This window comes from Pelophylax lessonae (genome assembly GCF_965119305.1).
Source record: "Pelophylax lessonae genome assembly, chromosome: 13".
Classification (NCBI taxonomy): Eukaryota; Metazoa; Chordata; class Amphibia; order Anura; family Ranidae; genus Pelophylax; species Pelophylax lessonae.
The window spans coordinates 53,732,816-53,752,852 of NC_138780.1; the positions used below are offsets into that span (position 1 = coordinate 53,732,816).

The 20,037-nt window shown below is 44.9% G+C and overlaps 1 protein-coding gene across 6 annotated transcripts in view; it reads right to left on the reverse strand.

Annotated features, from left to right (window-relative positions):
* The window catches only part of MTA1 (metastasis associated 1), a 427,965-nt gene that overhangs the window by 199,741 nt on the left and 208,187 nt on the right, over positions 1 to 20,037 (reverse strand). For all 6 annotated transcript variants that reach the window (XM_082242913.1, XM_082242912.1, XM_082242916.1 and 3 more), the window contains exons 12-13: positions 7,815 to 7,930; positions 3,029 to 3,180 (exon numbers count right to left, since the gene is read on the reverse strand). In XM_082242913.1, the coding sequence (XP_082099039.1) occupies positions 3,029 to 3,180; positions 7,815 to 7,930 (268 nt within the window). The remainder of the gene's footprint in view (positions 1 to 3,028; positions 3,181 to 7,814; positions 7,931 to 20,037) is intronic.

Consider the following 20,037-nt stretch of genomic DNA (forward strand, 5'->3'; position numbering starts at 1 on the left):
GTTCCCATTCCTTACAGGAAAACCTATCAAAATAAGGGACATAAGAAATCACCTTTGGAGTGCGAGGTGACTTGGAGTGCGTACCAAATGACACAGCCATGTCTGTGGCTACATCAGCCTCATGCTCCACTTTTAAAGTCTCATGCACTGCAGTAATAGTGCGTCTACCAGCAGCTTTTCATTTGCTGCTGCGACCATCAGATGGATCTGGGGGATATTAAGCCCCCCTGGACGGGCCGCATTCAATGGCGGCATCAGGCTCAGAATCAGATGAGATTGACTGTGCAGGGGAATGCAGGGGACGTTTCCTCCTGGGCCTTTGCCTACACGCCACTTCCAACTGGGACACTGAGGACTGCTGTCAGTGCAACCATGGGAAGCTGGGGTTCTGAGGGACCTGTCACCATTATCTTGGATGCTATCCCTGTTCACATGTCCCGGGCACAGGAAGAGGAAACTAAGGAGGAAGAGGAGGAGCTTCGGCATCTCCACGAGACCTTAGTCCTCCAGCAACCTTGTGATATCCGCTACACAAACATGGCCTCCAACCGGAGACCAGCTAGACTAAAGGAAAAAGGACCCTGTGACATCATTCTGCTATACAGACATGGCAGTCCAGCAGAGACCTGCTATACTAAAGAAAAATGGCCCCAAGTGACATCATTTGGTTACACAAACATGGCCGCCAACCAGGGACCAGCTAGACTAAGGAAAAATCTACTCCTCGATGACACACTGAAGAAACCCTTATCGGCGGTATATAAAGAACTTATTGGACGGAGGCCGTCGGCGCTGGTGCGGTGCAGGGAACGATGGACCGCGGTTGTCCCCGACTTACAGGGGGAGGACTGGGATGACATCTGGGAACTGCCCTTTAGTATGCTGATCTCGGCTAGGGAACGATACATTCAGTGTAAAATTGTACACAGGGCCCATTATACCCCGGCTAGGCTGTTCAGAATTTACGGATCGGGCTCTGTGGAATGTTGGAGATGCACGGCGTCCCCGGCTGAATTGGACCACGTGTTTTGACTCTGCCCATCGATACAGGACTTCTGGAGGGGAGTTGTTGGACTCCTTAGTAGCCTGCTGGTGCTTGCGGTCCCCTTTTCCGTTTCGGTGTGCTTACTGGGACTGGTGGAGTGCATTGCGTCTCGCCGACATTAGAAGGCTTTGCTCTCGGTTGCTCTATTCTATGCGCGTAAAGCTTTTCTTCTACATTGGAAAAAGAACGCTGCTCCTTCCCTGTCCTTCTGGAAAGAACTGGTTAATAAAGCACTTCAATAATATAAGGCTACCTACTTGAGTAGAGGATGCCCCCACAAATTTGAGAAGATTTGGCAGTGTTGGCTAGACGCTTCGGAGTCTCTCACTTAATGTGCGGCTGAGTGCCCTGGAATTTACAGTGGGGGATTCCATCCATGTCTCGTTTTTTTTTTTTTTTTTTTTTTTTGATTGGAGGTCCTGCTGTACACTCGATTTTCCTGCCTCTTGGGGGGTTCCCCTGGGGGGGAGGGGAGGAACTCTTGAACTTCTGATTTTGCTTTGGTGCCCATACCTATGCCTCATATTATGAACCACTGTGCTACCAGGGGGGTGGGGGAGGGATTGTATTTCTTTGTTTTCTATGGTTGTTCTGAGTTGCAAAAAAAATTTTGAAAATAAAAATTTTCAAAAAAAAAAAAACTGATTACCTAGAGCAGAGAGGGGGGGTTATATACCAGCTGGGGATGGCCCATGGGCATAGCCAGGTGTTTTTTTTGTTCTGGCTAGTCCTACTCCTGGAGGAGGCAATATAACCCACTAGTTATGTTTTTTGGAGCGCTGCTTTGTTGAACGAAAGAGAAATTCAATTTTGGTCTCATCTGACAAGACCACCTTCTTCCACATGTTTGCGGTCTCCCCCACATGGCTTCTCTCAAACGGGACTTCTTTCTGCTTTCTTTCAACAATGGCTTTCTTCTTGCCACTCTTCCATAAAGGCCAGATTTGTGGAGTGTACGACTAAGGCTGGCCATACACTATACAATTTTCTTATTCAATTTCCTTTAGATTTACCTTAAACTATGTAGTGCAAGGGCCTGCCTGACTGCATACAAATTGAAAGTGTTTAGGTTTGACCCTATATTACATGGTTTTGGTAAATCTAAAGGAAAGTTGAACAAGAAAATTGTATAGTGTATGGCCAGCCTTAGAGTTATCCTGTGGACAGATTCTCCCACCTGAGCTGTGGATCTGCAGCGCCTCCAAAGTTACCACGGGCCCCTTGGCTGTTTCTTTAATGCTCTCCTTGCCCGGCCCTTCAGTATAGGTGGGCGGCCATGTCTTGGTAGGTTTGCAGTTGTGCCATACTCTTTCCATTTTCGGATGATGGAACAGTGCTCCATGAGATGTTCAAAGCTTGGGATATTTTTTTTATAACCCAACCCTGCTTTAAAAACTTCTCCACAACTTTATTCCTGACCTGTCTATTGTGTTCATTGGCCTTTATGATGCTGTTTGTTCACTAATGTTTTCTACAAACCTCTGAGGGCTTCACAGAACAGCTGTATTTATGTGAAGAATAAATTACACGCAATTGTTTCCACTTGATTTTAGTTAGGGGAGCTGAATACAAATGCATGCCCACCTTTCACATTTATTTGTAAAAAATGTTGAAAAACATTTATCATTTTCCTTCCACTTCACAAATATATGCCACTTTGTGTTGGTCTATGACAAATTCCCAATAAAATAGATTATGTTTTTGGTTGTTACATGACAAAAATTGCAAAATTTCAAGGGGGAGGAATACTTTTTCAAGGCACTGTATATAAATACCTGTAATAAATAATAAACATTTATCCGCTCAATAAAGACATTTGTAAAGGTTTGGACAAGCATATGGAAACAACAAAAAGATACGTTTTCAGCCTCCTGTTCCATCACATTTGTGAGACAAAAATAAGCAGATTTTTGGATTTACATGGTTCTTAAAAAAAATTGGTATTTTGTTTTTATACCTACTTAATAATGTACAGTAACATACCATATTATTACGATTTGGACCCGGCCTTTCACCGTCCAGTCTGGTTGGCATCTTCAAACCACCATACTTTTTCCAGTATGCCCAACATGATGCACATAATCGGCACTGCATATTTGGAGGTCCCCAAGAATACCACTGGTAGGACTGCGTTGCTGTGTAGAAAAATACAACTTTTTAAATACATACAATTTGCACTCAGACTGAGCAATGAAGACTACTATAATTAGTAAAAAATATAGAAAGGAAAAAAAAAAAAAAAAAAAAAAAAAACAAAAACAAAAAAGTTAATAAAGATTAAAAAAAAAAAAAAAAAAAAAAAAAAAAATCACAATTTTTAACTAGGTGAAGGAGAGTTTGATTTTGGGGTAATACGGAGTGTGGCTAAAGTACTAAAGCTTTTAGTACTTTATATTAACTCGCCACACTCGTGAATACCGCTAGGGAGGTTAAGACCAAGCCTTTTCTGGAACTTTTTGTTTACAAGTTTTAATTAGTATTTTTTGCTAGAATAATAATTAGAACCCCAAACATTTTTTTTTAGCAGAGATCCTAGAGAATAAAATGGCGATTGTTGCAATATTTTTTTACAGTTTTTTTTACTGTATTTGCTCAGCGGTCTCGCAATTTTTTTTTGAGAAAATCCACATTAATGAATTAAGAAAAAAAAAAAACAGTGAAGTTAGCCTAATTTTTTTGTGTAATGTTAAAGATGATGTTACGCCAAGTAAATAGATATCGAACACATCATGCTTTAAAATTGCGCACGCTTGTGGAAAGGCGACAAACCCCGGTACTAAAAAGACTCTAAAGGCGACACTTTAATCATTTTTACCAGTTACCTGTTTAGAGTTACAGAGGAGGTCTAGTGCTAGAATTAATGCTCTTGCTCTAATGATCGCAGGAATACTTCACCTGTGGTTTGAACATCGTTTACATATGCGTGCACGACATATGTATGCGTGCGCTTCTGTGCACGAGCATGAAGGGATGGGGCACTTTAAAATAAAAAGGAAGAAATGTTTTTTACTTTTACACTGTCCCTTTTTTTTCTTCATTTGTGATCACTTCATTCCTATTACATAGATTGTAAACATTTCTTGTAATGTAAACATTTCTTGTAAAAGAAATAAGCATGGCAGGTCCTTAAAAAGACCCCAGATTTCTAATTTACCTGTGAAAGCAAAAAAAAAAAATAATAATAATGTAATTTTGCCTTCGGGGGGGGGGGGGGGACCCATCACTTTAAGGCTGAGAGGTGGAAGTGACCTCCGACTTCCATCTGGTCCTCCGAGGGCATAGAGCGAAGTGGGGGCTATCATGCCCTCACTCGGCTTCCTGCCTAGGATTTTGACGGATTGGATCGGCAAGCTTGGAGATGTAGGGAAATCAGCAGGGGGGGGGTTGTGGAGACCTGTCCGGCTTCCTCCAAAAGTGATCCTGTGGCGAATCCGCTGCCGTAACCACTTTTATTAGACGCAGAATTGCCCACAATACAAAATAATACCGGGTTGCCATTACAATGGTATTTAACATCAGAGAAATAATGCAAATGTACTGCGGGCAGTCGTCAAGTGGTTAAAGCCGAAGTAAACCGCATTAAAAAAAAAAAAAGTACATCAATGGGCACTGACAGGCCACACTGCTGATCGGGCACTGACAGCTGGCACTGGTGGGCAGGCACTGAAAGGCAGCACTGACTGGTATCACTAATGGGCACTGATTGGCTTCACTGGTGGGCACTGTTGGGACTGCACCGATAATCAGGCATGGACACAGCTCCCGATTCTTCTTAACCATTGGGACATCCCAAAGCAGTGACATCCCAAAGCAGTGTTAAACATGAGAAGTGGGGAAAAAGGCAGAAAAAAATTTCCCAAGGCTAACCATAGCCAACCAGGTAACAGAGCTCAACCATAAACAACTGGAGCGCACCTGAAAAAACAATACACCCTCAAAGAGGACCAGGTCCTCTAAGCAGCAGCCAGCAAAAACTTGCGGCCAAAAGAAGCATCCGCAGATGCCAACACAACCACTACAAAAACGTTGTAAAAAAAAAAAAAAAGTGTGCACCGACAACCAGGCGGCCGCCTTGCAAACCTGCGTCAATTACGCTTGAAGATGGAAAGCCCAGGAGACACCAAGCGCCCTAGTAGAGGGCCCAAGGCGGCAACGGAGCTCGCAATTAGGAACTAATGTCGGACACCCTGAAGAAAAGGTACGCACCAGGGAGTGTGTGGCCAAGGGTTTTTGGAAAAAGACCGCCAAAACCAGATACCTGGCCATCGATCGTACTCGAGGCCAATTTCTGTTCAACTACCCCACCCCACCCCCATTGAAGGAAGGTTAAGATCCGTTGCGAGAAGGATCGAGGATGAACCCCAAGACAGTCACACCACGCAATGTACACCTTCCACGTACGATGGTAGATCTTCTTACAGGCAGATTTCCCAGCTTGTAACAGCGTAGGAATCACCAATTCAACAAACCTCCATCCTTCAGCACCTGGCTTTCAACAGCCAGGCCGTTAAAGCCAGCGACTGTGAAGCAGGATGGAAGATTGGTCCTTGGGACAGCAGATCCTCCCTAAGAGAAGTCCCCAAGGAGCATCGGCGACCAGCCGTACCAAGACCGGCGAGGCCAGTCTGGAGCCACTAGACTACCTGGAATCCCTTCTGCCTGAATCGTGCACAGGGGTCGTGGCAGAAGTTTGAGAGGGCTGAAACTAATCAGTCAGCCCACCTTCAAATGCCAGCTACTTACTGTGCCGCCAGGACACTTCTTGTGCCCCCTTGGTGGTTGATATAGACCATGGCCAGTTGTAGCAGAGTAAGAGCCAGAATCTGGCTTCAATTGGTTAGTCCCTCTAAAGCTGAATACTGTACATCAGTGGGCTCAATTGAAAAAAAAAATACTGACTCTATTCCCCCGTCCAAACATTAAGGGTGGATGCTGGAATTCTCCTCTGTGTCATTGTATTCTGACAGCAGGGACAACAACTCTACACCCCCCCCCCAAGATCAAGAAGCCCATTCATGAGAAGTCAATGGTTAGATCAAAGGTGTCCAAATGGATCTCTGTGCACCTTCATCCAGAGTGTAGGCACCTTACTACAGGAGGTTTGTTGCTGGCAGGTTCACCAAGTGAAAACAGCGTATAAAATAAAAAGGAATGCAGCTGCCAAATTTAAAGGGGAGCTCCAGGCTCCCCCCAAAAAACAAAGTCGGTAGCTACAAATACTGAAACTGCTGACTTAATATTAGGACATTTATCTGTCCAGGGATCCAGCAATGTCATCACCTGAGCCGAGCTTAGGGTGTAGGCACTGGCATCTCTAGTAACATTACATTTCTGGTTTGGGGTTAATACCACTTATATATAGAAAGCAAAACAGAATGTCAAACTATCCGCTCAAGCCCTACAGGTAGCTATCATACGATGTTCACTCTCCTGCGCTGTGTAGTTGGTCCCAAAGTAACGACAATACTTTCTTGTTTTACAGGTAAATGTATGTGGACAACGCATACCTTGCTGCCCTCTCAAGACTGGGGGAGTCCAAAATCACTGGAAACATAAGAGAAAACAGAAGGCGCACAGGCCTAACGCATTATCCTCGATACATGTTTTTAGTAAGTAAAACAAAGACCAATGTACTCACAAACCAGTACTTGTGTCATAGTTTAAACATAAAATCATCAGCTCATGTCCGTGTTTAAAAATCCACTACATTTGCAGACACATCGGCTAACGTGTTTCAAGGATTCCCTCTTCTTCAGAGTCTATAGAACATGTCCATTTCAAATACTCATACATAGTATACCGAGTCAGTGGAGACAACTTCGTGTAGGTCTATCTCATTGGCTTAATAGTAGTATAAAATAATCACTGACGGAAGGCTAAAATTAATATAAGCAAAGTGTGATAAGCAATATGGTTGACAATAGTACTGACACACACAATTCTGAGTCCTCTATTACTAAGCCTCATTATACAAACCATAATGTTTATTTATGACACAAGTTCTGTACTTCAAGTACATCTTTTTTTAATGAAAACATATCGAACATAAAGGCGCTGGGCCTACGCGCCCTCTGTTTTCTGTAGTTTTAAGCCCTACAGGTGCCGTGATAGATTGGACATATCTTAACGGATAATTGAGCCTCACCAGTAAAACCCAATACAGACAGAACTGCAGAGACTAGTCCTCATGTAAAATTAGTCCTTAAGGCTCCATGTACACGGGACGTTGTTAAAAGTCCCTTTGAATGCTGGAATTTTTAGGACGTTTGAAACGTCCGTTCGGTCGCGTTTGTGCGGGCGTTTAGCGGCGTCTGCAGGCATGTGCGTTTAGAACCGTTCCTAGAGGTAAAAAAAATGATTCCCCTTTAAAATGGAAAAACGCGAACACTAAACGCGGGTCATCGCGTTCAGACGCGGGTCATCGCGTTCAGACGCAATCGGACGCGTTTGTGCGTGTGAAACGCCGGGAAACACACGTTCGAACGCAAATAATTGCGTTCTAAAAAAAGTCCCTGAACGCAACTGCCTGTAAATGACTGTAAACGACCTGGTGTACATGGACAGATAAGATAAAATGTAGATGGGTTCAGGGGCTTCTGAAAAAAAACGCCCAACTGCTCCTAAACGGCCATTTCCAGCGTCCCGTGTACATGGAGCCTTAATATCTAAAACAGTGCAGTTGAAAGGCTCTGTAAATCAGTTAAATGTTGACTTTCACCTGTGAAAGGCATGGCCCATGTGATGTAGAACTTGAAAAATGAATACTTACTGTAGCAACTTTCACAGGCTCGACCTGCCCCCACATTTGGGCTTTGTACCACTGTTCCATTTACTACCGCTGGCTTAATGTTATTTGCGTTTATCTGGTTTGGGTTTGGTTTGTTACTGGAAAGAAAAGAAAAACAGGAAATTAGTATAGAAGAATATCTTTCTATAATATACAGTACATACATACATACATAAACGTGCATATATCCCATGAGGGTTAAGACTCTCAAAAACACTCCTACACATCCAATAATTTATGTTCATAGAGGAATAGGAGTGGCTCAAAGTCAAATGGAGAAAGAGGGTAGGATTGACATGAGCTGGACCATCATCCCTAAATATAGACATGAGACGAGGAGAACCCCCCATACCCCCCCCCCCCCCCCCAGTAATGAGATTTTATGGGCCCAAAATATATGACAAAAATGAATATCAGAAATAGTATAAAAGCAGAATTGCAATTTATATTCAAAACAAGTTAAAAACAAGGCGCTATGAATGGCTGGTGTAACAACTTGATCACCTCAAAAGCAACACACATTTATATATATATATATATATATATATATATATATATATATATATATATATATATATATATATATATATATATATATATATATATATATATATATACATACACACATTATATATATATATATATATATATATATATATATATATATATATATATATATATATATATATATATGTGTGTGTGTGTGTGTGTGTGTGTGTGTATGTGTGTGTATATATATATATATATATATATATATATATATATAATGTGTGTTGCTTTTGAGGTGATCAAGTTGTTACACCAGCCATTCATAGCGCCTTGTTTTTAACTTTATACACACACACACACACCTCATAAAATGAAAATATCAAAAAAAAAGTGAATTTATTTCAATAATTAAATTCAAAAAGTGAAACTCATTTTATATAGATGCGTTACACACAGTAATATATTTTAAGCATTTTTTTTTTTATTTTAATTTTGACGATTATGGTTTACAGCTAGTGAAAACCCAAAATTCAGTATCTCATAAAATTAGAATATTACATAAGACCAAAACAAAAAAAGGATATTAATAAATAAATGTTGGCTTACTAAAAAAATATGTCCATGTACAGTATAGTATGCACTCAATACTTGGTCAGGACTCCTTTTGCATGAATTACTGCATCAATGCGGAGTGACATGGAGGCGATCAGCCTGTGGCACTGTTAAGGTATATGGAAGCCCAGGTTTCTTTGATAGCGGCTTTTCATTGTTGGCTCTGGTTTCTCATCTTCCTCTAGACAATACCCCACAGATTCTCTATGGGGTTTAGGCCAGGCAAGTTTGCTGGGCAATCAAGCACAGTGATACCATGATCATTAAACCAGTTATTGGTACTTTTGGCAGTATGGGCAAGTGCCAAGTCCTGCTGGAAATTAAAATCAGCATCATAAAGCTGGTCAGCAGATGGAAGCATGAAGTGCTCTAGAATTTCCTGGTAGAGGGCTGAGCTGACTTTGGACTTGATAAAAACACAGTGGACCAACACCAGCAGATGACATACAATGGCTGCCTTACAAACTTGTACCACCGAGGCCTGATGGCGAAAAGCCCAAGAAGCACTCAGCGCTCTAGTAGAATGAGCCTTCACAGGGAAAGGAGGAACCGGACGCTTGAGTGAATAAGCCTGAACAACCGTCTGCCTGATCCATCTCTAAATGGTCGCAGCGGACGCAGCTAAACCTTTGCAAGGAACGTCCGTAAGGACAAAAAGAGAGTCCGATTAGCCAAAGGACTCAGTAACCGTCAGATAAACCCTTATCGCCCGAACCACATCCAGAGAGTGCAAGGCAATCTCCTTGGGATAAAAATCAAAACGTGATGTGCCAGATGTGCACAACATAAGTAAGTGATTTCATCAAAAGCAATATAGAGTCCGCATAAATTGAGTGCTAAAAAGCAATAGATGATGTGTCCAAGTGTCCAAGAAAAAAGCCTTAATCCCGTGAGTGTAAATAAGGAAGCACCAGGTGTGTCAAATCCCTTCACCAGTAAGATTGGCCTCTCACCTTCACATAAGACCCAAACGGGCCAGCATAAGCATATATGGGGATATAAGACTCCAAAGAGGACTCTCCAGTCTTCATCTCCGGAGGTCGCCGGGACATATAATAAAGATATAAAGCAGAAATCTAGTGCTCTCTGTTTGCATATGAATGAGCTTTATTAAGGAAAAGGGGTAACTCACATTTGCTGGGCACTCAGCCGTGCCTGCTTGTATGGCATTCAGTGTGAGAGTTCCACCCGAGCGATGATCGGCGTCAGGCACACAGGCTCAGTCTCCCTATACGCGTTACGCTGGAGCGTGGGCTCCGTTGGCTTCTTCGGTATGGGGTGGAGTTTGCGTGTCAAGCCTCGCCTTTTAACAACACTACTATAGGTGGATTGGCCAGCAGTCATGTGTCCCTCCTTCTGTTAGCAATACACAGGACACCGGAACCAACGATACACTACTGTGATCTTCAGTGTCACTGACTAATACATAAAGGAGGCAATCCAAGCATATATTATATGGCTAAAAATATTGCGGAGATCGCGTGACTGAGCCGCCATCCCTCGGGCATCTCTCAATTAAAAACATCTGGGATGGCGGCTCAGTCACGCGATCTCCGCAATATTTTTAGCCATATAATATATGCTTGGATTGCCTCCTTTATGTATTAGTCAGTGACACTGAAGATCACAGTAGTGTATCGTTGGTTCCGGTGTCCTGTGTATTGCTAACAGAAGGAGGGACACATGACTGCTGGCCAATCCACCTATAGAAGTGTTGTTAAAAGGCGAGGCTTGACACGCAAACTCCACCCCTACCGAAGAAGCCAACGGAGCCCACGCTCCGGCGTAACGCGTATAGGGAGGAGGAGCCTGCGTGCCTGACGCCGATCATCGCTCGGGTGGAACTCTCACACTGAATGCCATACAAGCAGGCACGGCTGAGTGCCCAGCAAATGTGAGTTACCCCTTTTCCTTAATAAAGCTCATTCATATGCAAACAGAGAGCACTAGATTTCTGCTTTATATCTTTATTATATGTCCCGGCGACCTCTGGAGGTGAAGGCTGGAGAGTCATCTTTGGAGTCTTATATCCCCATATATGCTTATGCTGGCCCGTTTGGGTCTTATGTGAAGGTGAGAGGCCAATCTTACTGGTGAAGGGATTTGACACACCTGGTGCTTCCTTATTTACTCTCACAGGATTAAGGCTTTTTTCTTGGACACATCATCTATTGCTTTTTAGCACTCAATTTATGCGGACACTATATTGTTTTTGATGAAATCACTTATGTTGTGCACATCTGGCGCATCACGTTTTGATTTTTAGGTTTTTGATTGTGAGGTGTGGACACGATTTGTGTATGCTGCCGGATTTATTTTATGCACATTGATTTGTTTGAACATTCATTGTATTTGATGCACATTAATTTATATGCACATTGATTTGTCACTTGGCTTTGCGCTGATAGTTTTGTCACTGAATCTCCTTGGGATGTTGAGGCTTGGGACATAAGGAAGGTAACACGAGGTCTTCATTAATATGAAAATCCGACACCACCTTAGGAAGAAAGGACCGTTTTGGCCGGAGGACCACTTTATCCCTGTGGACCACCAAATAAGGTGAACGACTGGATAGCGCCGCCAATTCAGAAACTATGCAAGCAGAAGCGATTGCCACCAGGAAGGCAATCTTCTGTGACAAAGAAGGCAGAGAAATCTCCCTAGTATTCTCAAAGGGAGGCTTTTGAAGAACAGACAAAACCAGACCGAGATCCTACGGCAGTAACGGGGATCTCCTCGGAGGAGCCAGATGATGCACCCCCTGGATGAAAATGCGAATCAAGCTATTAGTAGCCAATGGACATTGGAAGTAAATAGCCAAGGCTGACACCTGGCCCTTAATAGTTCCCAACGCCAAGCACTGCTCAACTGCTTTTTGTAAAAAGGCCAAAACCCTAGTTACAGAAAACAAGCAAGAGTGCATTTGCAGTGATTCACACCAAGAAATGTACGATTTCCACGAACGATGACAGATCGTCCTGGAAGTCGACTTCCTGGTCTTCAAAAGAGTCGAAATCACAGAGTCAAAAGACCTCTATCTTTTAACACCTTGCTTTCAACAGCCAGGCCGTTAAAGCCAGCGACCATAAAGCAGGATGGAAGATCGGTCCTTGAGATAATAGATCTTCCCACAGAGGGAAACGCCATGGAGGATCCACGACCATCTTTACCAGCTCTGCGTACCAAGACCAACGAGGCCAGTCTGGTGCCACCAGAATGACCGGAATGCTTTCCACCGCCACCCGGCGAAGAAACCGCGGCAAGAGTACGAGCGAAGGAAAGGCATAAATCAGCCGCTACAGGCTCCAAGGAGCCACCAGAGCATCTGTGGCATCGGTCAGAGGATCCAGAGACCTGGCCACAAACTGCTGAACTTTCATGTTTAGGTGGGACGCAAACAGATCCACGTCCGGGGCAATTCCCCCGGACAGAGAGGAGATAAAAATACCTCCGGATGAAGAGACCATTCCCCTTGATCCAACACCTGACGGCTCAGGTAATCCGCTTGCCAATTCTCCACACCCAGAATGTGGACTGCGGAGAGAGCCGGAACATTGGCTTCCGCCAAAATCAGAATCTCTGCCACCTCCTTGGCCGCCAAAGCACTCTTGGTGCCCCCTTGATGATTGATGTAAGCCATGGCCATGGTATTGTCTGACTGAATCCGACCCGGAGAGCCGCGTAGGCGACTCGTCCAGTGAAGCAGGCAGAGCTTGATCGCTCTCAACTCCAGAATATTGATCAGCAAAAAAGACTTTTCCATCGCCCAAGTCCCCTGGGCACAGAGCTTCCCCAGCACTCCAACCCAGCCTGACAGGCTGGCATCCGTGGTGACCACCGTCCAAAACACCGGCAGGAAGGACTTGCCCCGGCGCAGGACAGGAGACTTGGGAGCCATCAAGAAAGAGTCGCCTTTGAAAGATGGCTCAAGTGAATCTTCTGGTCCAACGACCGAGGATCTCTGTTCCATCTCGCCAGAATCTCCTTTTGCAAGGGTTTCGAGTGAGACTGAGCAAACGGGACTGCTTTGAAGGTTGACACCATCAGACCCAGGGCCTGCATGCAAGCCTGCAAGGTGGACTGATCAGTCTCTATCAGCAACCTACCTGCTTTTTGCAGCTTCTGAAGTTTGTCCAGGGGGGAAAGACCCTCGCTAGAGCAGAGTCAAGAGTCAGCCCCAGATAAGTGACCTGTACTGAAGGCGTCAGAGCAGATTTTTTGAAATTCATCGTCCACCTGCATTCCTGAAGGGTCTGAATCGTGATAGAGACATTGCCCAGCAGATCTGAGTGGGAGTCTGCTCGCAACAGGAGATCGTCCAGATATCCCACAATTGAGATACCTCGCTGATGTAACAAGGCCAGCACTGGGGCCAGGACCTTGGTAAATACTCTGGGAGCCGCGGCGAGACCAAAGGGTAACACCACAAATTGAAAGGGCTCCTCTGCCACCGCAAAGTGGAGGAATCGCTGGTGTCCCTCGAAAATGAGGACGTGGACATACGCATCTCTGAGATCAATGGAGGCCGGAAAATCCCCCTGATTCAATGATGCCACCACTGACCGAATGGATTCAATTCTAAACTTCTGCACCTGCAGAAAGTGGTTCAGAGCTTTGAGGTCCAGAATTGGGCGCACCTTGCCCTCTTTTCTGGGCACCGTGAAGAGGTTTGAATAGAAACCTTGAGAGCGTTCCTGCGGAGGAACCAGCACAATCACCCCTTAAGCCAGGAGATCTTGCACAGCCTCCTGCAGAGCCTTCAAACGCTCTGGAGACAGGTGAAGCTTTGACTGAAAAAACCTGTACCCTGGCTGGGACCAGAATGCGATCTTGTACCCGGAACAAATCAGTTCGCGAACCCATTCGTCTTGAATAAGGGAAGTCCAGGATTCTCGAAGAAGAGCAGGTGTCCCCCCACCCCTGAACCGGGTGAGGGCACCCCCTTCATGCTGAAGAGGACTTGTCAACAGCACCTGACCGACTGGCCTTGGGTTAGCCCCAATGCTTTTTAGCCCCTCCAGAAGTTCTGAATGGCTTACATTTTTCTTGCACCCCGGAGACATGGAAAAAAAAAAAAAAAAAAAAAACACTTGCGAGCAGTAAAAGAAGGACCCCGCTTAATAGTCTTACCATTGGAGGATTGAGGAAGAAGAGTACTTATTTTTTCAACTTAATTATACCATAGCGGGGCATTTAAAATCGGTCGCCACATTTTTTTGATCCAACACCGATTAGCGATTTTTGTGCACTGTTATTTCTTTTGCATTTATTCGTATATATTTTTTCATGTATTTTTTCACATTCACTCTGAATAAATAACAGGCACTCATATCTTTAATCATGGTTGTCACAAGAATTTTCATTTTCACCGTCACACACTTATGTATTCATAATATATATATATATATATATATATATATATATATATATATATATATATATATATATATATATATATATATATATATACACACACACACCTCTTTACACAAGTATATTTTACATATGTTTTTTATAATATATATATATATATATATATATATATATATATATATACACATACAAACAATTTTTTACGTATATAATAATTTTTTACATTCACATTTTTCAATAAATTTCCTATGGAGGTATCATCATTATTATTACTATTTTTATGTGTATATACACGGCAATGTGTTTTTCTTGTGTGTCAACAGTGATCATTTTTCATACCTACTTGATCGGTACACATTTTTAATGTATATTTTGTCACTTGTATTATTTCTCAACATGAATAAATGGATTTTTTGTAAGAACTTACCGTAAAATCCTTTTCTCTTAAGCTCATTGACAGACGTAGTCTTCTTGATTCTCAAGAGCTGGGTTATGTTGTCTCCGCAGGAGTAGGACTAGGCAGAATGACAAAACGTTCTGGCTCCACCCTAGGGGCAGTCCCTGAGGGTATATCCTCCCTCTCTCTGCTACAGGGAATCAGTTCTGTTTAAAGCAGTACAGAGAATTTAACCCAACCCAACTCAATGATAGAGGGGCGGGTACTACGTCTGTCAATGAGCTTAAGAGAAAAGGATTTTACGGTAAGTTCTTACAAAAAATCCATTTTTCTCTATCGCTCATTGACAGACGTAGTCTTCTTGATTCTCAAGAGCTGGGACATCCAGAAGCAGTGCCACAAATGAGGGGTGGGATTGACAAAATCAAATCCAATCTAGAAGGCCCAACCGGTGCCAAACTAGAAGTTTTAAAGGCTCATTATAAACAAGAATGAGGCTAAAGAAAAAAATTTTCCAACGGAAAAAAACCCTCGAGGTAGACCACTGGTCTCCTCAAATTGCGGCCTGCAAAACCTTGCGGCCAAATGAGGCATCAGACGATGCCATTACATCAACTTTATAATGTTTAGAGAAGGTATGCACCGACGACCAGGTAGCCGCCTTGCACACCTGGACCACTGACGCCTGATGGCGAAAGGCCCATGACGCACTAAGTGCCCGAGTGGAGTGCGCCTTAACAGGGAACGGGGGCTCCCGACCCTTAATAGAATAAGCCTGCACTACCGTCTGTCTGATCCATCTGGAAATCGTCGCGGCAGATGCAGGCAACCCTTTTTTGGGTCCATCTGGGATCACAAAAAGTGAATCAGTCTTGCGAAACGAGTCTGTCGTTTTCAAGTATACCCTGATCGCCCGGACCACATCCAAGGAGTGCAAAGCAAATTCCCGAGGATGACTGGGCTTAGGACACAGGGAAGGTAATACAATTTCTTCATTCAGATGAAATTCTGAAACCACTTTTGGTAGGAAGGATGGATTCGGACGAAGAACCACCTTATCTCTATGAACCACCAGATATGGTGAACGACAAGATAATGCGGCCAGTTCTGACACCCTGCGTGCAGAAGTAATAGCCACCAAGAAGGCCACCTTCTGGGACAACGTGGGTAGAGGAATCTCCCTAATATCTTCAAAGGGAGGTTTCTGAAGAACCGACAACACTAAATTAAGATCCCAGGGGGGTAACGGCGCGTGCACTGGCGGAGCCAGATGTCGCACCCCCTGGATGAAATTCCGCACCAAGGAATGAGTAGCTAAAGGCTTCTGAAAGAAGATAGCTAATGCTGAGACCTGACCCTTGATAGTACTCAAGGCCAGTTTCTGCTCAACCCCTTGTTGCAGAAAAGCCAATATTCGACTAATCGAATAAGACCGAGGACGGAACCCCAAAGGTTCACACCATGCAATGTAGGACTTCCATGTGCGATGATAAATCTTTCTGGAAGTCGCTTTCCTTGCTTCAACTAGAGTAGGAATAACTGAAGCTGACAAACCTTTGTCCTTCAGCACCTGGGTCTCAATAGCCAGGCCGTTAAAGCCAGCGATCGTAAAGCAGGATGGAAGATCGGTCCCTGAGACAGTAGATCCTCCCTGAGAGGAAGTCTCCATGGAACGTCTGCCACCAGTCTGACCATGTCGGCGTACCAAGCTCGACGAGGCAAGTCCGGAGCTACCAGGATTACTGGGATTCCTTCCTCCTCTACCCTGCGAAGAAGTCTTGGCAGTAACGCGAGAGGAGGGAAGGCATATATTAGCTGGTATTGCCCCCACGGGGCGATCAGTGCGTCTGCGGTTTCTGCTAGAGGATCGCGGGAGCGAGCCACGAATCTCTGAACTTTCCTGTTGAATCGTGATGCCAACAGATCCACATCCGGGGTGCCCCACCGTAGGCACAACTGGTGGAAAACGTCTGGATGGAGGGACCATTCCCCCTGATCCAGGGTCTGACGGCTGAGATAATCTGCCTGCCAATTCTCCACCCCCGGAATGAACACCGCAGAGATTGCTGGAACAAATCGTTCCGCCCAGCGAAGAATGCAAGCCACTTCTTTGGCCGCTCGGACACTCTTGGTGCCCCCCTGATGATTGACATAAGCCACGGCCGTGGCATTGTCCGACTGGATCCGAACCGGGCTGCCCTGGAGCTGCTCGGTCCAGTGAATCAGACAAAGTCTGATCGCTCTCAGTTCCAATACATTTATCGGTAACCTGGATTCTTCCGGGGACCAAAGTCCCTGGACAGATAACTGACCAAGAATTCCTCCCCATCCGGATAGACTGGCATCCGTGCTCACTATCGTCCAATATATTGGCAGAAATGACTTTCCCTGGCTGAGCATTGGAGACCGAAGCCACCAAACCTGTTTGCTCAATCGTATCTGATTGTCCAGGGATTCCGGATTCCGATTCCATCTGAGAAGAATCTCTTGCTGAAGAATTCGGGTATGGGACTGGGCAAATGGGACTGCTTCGAATGAAGCCACCATCAACCCCAGAACCCTCATGCACGTCCGAAGGGAAGACCAGCTGTTGGACAGTAACAACTGGACTGCTGATTGAATCTTTCGAAGTTTCCCTACCGGAAGGAAAACTCTCGTCCTGACTGTGTCTAGAATTAGACCCAGATATTCGAGCCTCTGGGTGGGAACCAGAAAAGACTTTTGCTGGTTCACCAGCCACCCGAATTCCTGTAAAGAAATCATAGTAATTTCTATGTTTTGTAGCAAGGTCTGAGGAGACTCTGCATGAAGCAGAAGATCGTCTAGGTAACCTAGAATCGATATACCTCTTCGGCGCAGAAGTGCCAACATTGGGGCCAACACCTTTGTGAAGACCCGCGGAGCCGTGGCGAGACCGAAAGGTAACGCCACAAACTGATAGTGGTTCTCCTCTACGGAAAAGCGTAGAAAACGCTGATGTCCTGCGAAAATGGGAATGTGAAGATAGGCGTCCTTGATGTCTATGGACGCTAGGACATCCCCTGGATGCAGGAAGGCTGCTACCGTGCGAATGGACTCCATTCTGAATCTTCTTATGTTGACGAAAGAATTGAGTGCTCTTAAGTCCAGAATTGGACGCACTTTGCCCTCTTTCCTGGGTATTGTAAACAGGTTTGAATAAAACCCTTGAAACCGTTCTGTCCAAGGAACGTGGACTACCACTCCTTGTTGTAGTAGATCGTTTAGAAGATCTGCGGATAGACGGATATTGGAAGGGAAGAATCGCGCCGGTGGGAGAGATCGAAACTCGATCTTGTACCCTGACTTTATGACTTCGCAAACCCATTTGTCCGGGATTCTGGAAAGCCATGGATCCGGGAACCGGCGAAGACGTCCCCCCACCCCAGTTATGGGTGGGGGCGCACCTTCAGGCTTTGGATGGTTTATCTTCAGGTCTGGAGGGGGCGGGCTTTTGCTTGCCCGACCAACGACCCCTGACGCCTCCTGCAGGAGCTTTGGAGGACTTAGTTTTTTCACCCGCTGGACGAAAAAACCTCTTGTGAGCAGAAAAAGAAGGCCCTCGTCTTTGACGAGTTCCTCTACCTTTAAAATTTTGCGGTAAAAAGGTGCTCTTTCCACCCGTGAGATCCTTAATGATCTCATCTAAGTTGGCTCCAAATAGACGCTCCCCTGAAAAGGGGATATTAGCCAATGCTTTTTTGGAACCTTGGTCGGCTAACCAACCTTTTAGCCACAGTGTACGCCTGAGAACCACTGCTGAGACTGATGCTCACGCCATTAATGGAGTGGCGTCTAACGCCGCATCACATACAAACTGTAACCCCTGTATCATTTGTTCCAACAAATCTGATACCGCCTGAGGGACTTCTTCTAAGTCCCGGCGTAACCACTTGGTCCATTCAGTTACAGCCTGCGAAACCAGACCAATAGCAATTATTGGCCTGAAAGCTGATCCAATCAAGGAAAACATAGTGCGAGACATAGCTTCTATCTTGCGATCCACTGGATCTTTAAAAGACGGAGCGTCTTCTAAAGGAATAACCGTGGCTTTATTCAATCTAGCAATGGGTGAATCCACCACAGGTGGTTCTGTCCATTTCTTAATAAGGGTTTCCTCAAACGGATAACGCCTGTCAATGCGTTTAGAAATATTAAAGGTGCGTTTTGGCAGACGCCATTCTTCATCGATTGGATTGCCAAAACATTTGGGCAATGGAAAAACCTTTGCCACTTTGATGCGCTTTTTAGTCCCAAAAGGGATCTCAGTTTCAGCTATTTCTGATGGAATACCCTGTAACCTTAAAGTCTCTTGAACAGATACAATGAGTGCGTTTACCAACGCTTCCTCTCGGGCTATGGCGGATGCCGAAACATCCTCCTCACTGTCTGAAGAGACAGGACCCGAGACACCAATACCAGATGAAGTACCTGCAACTGCAGAAATAGGCTCAGAGTCTGAATCCGAGGTTTCGGATAATAAGGGGTTAGGCGGGGGTCGCTTTCTTGCGCCCTGTCCCTGACAAGCCACTTCCACCCGGGACACAAAAGTTTCCATAATAGCTGACAAAGATTCAATTGTCAATGGGGTGCTGGAGGATCCCGCAGACCCCTCGAGGGGATCCGGAGGAGATACATGAGTGGCAGGGTCCATGTTAATACAGGACACCTTTGCCAGCAAAAACAAAAAAACTTTTTCTTTTTTTTTTTTTTTTGTGTGTCTCCCCCTAGCGCAATAGCGCCCCTCAGAGTACCTGCTTCTCGATCCCAGAGAGAGAGAGAGGGACCCCCAAGGCTCACCAACCGATGCAGTGCAGTTTCCAACAAACTGCAGCCAGCGTCTGTCTTACACAGACTGGAAGGAGCCGTTTGCTTTTTCCCGGGCAGAAGGCGTGGCTCCGCACCCTGTGTACGCCTTCCGGCGTTCCCAGCCCTCCACGAGGAAGCTGGGCTCACAAAACATGGCCGCCCCCATAGAAGAGACATAAGACTCCAAAAACATGGCGGCCGGCGTGACCTGAGGACATACATGTATACGGTCTACGGCAAAATGGCGGCGGACCGCCGATATCGTCTTCCCAGCACATCCACCTGCACTCTGCTAAGAGGTGACATATGGATCTACCGAGATACACTGCACATAAGGTAGGATTATACCTCCTATGTCTGCTGTAATGTTACAGTCTGCTGGGTAGAGTGTTAGCTCTTGAACCAAGTCCACTTCCCACAAACACATGCTGTATTACAAGGGGGACTTGTAAGTATCAGATATATACTGACCATATATGGAGGGGCCCATAATATATACTGCCTCAT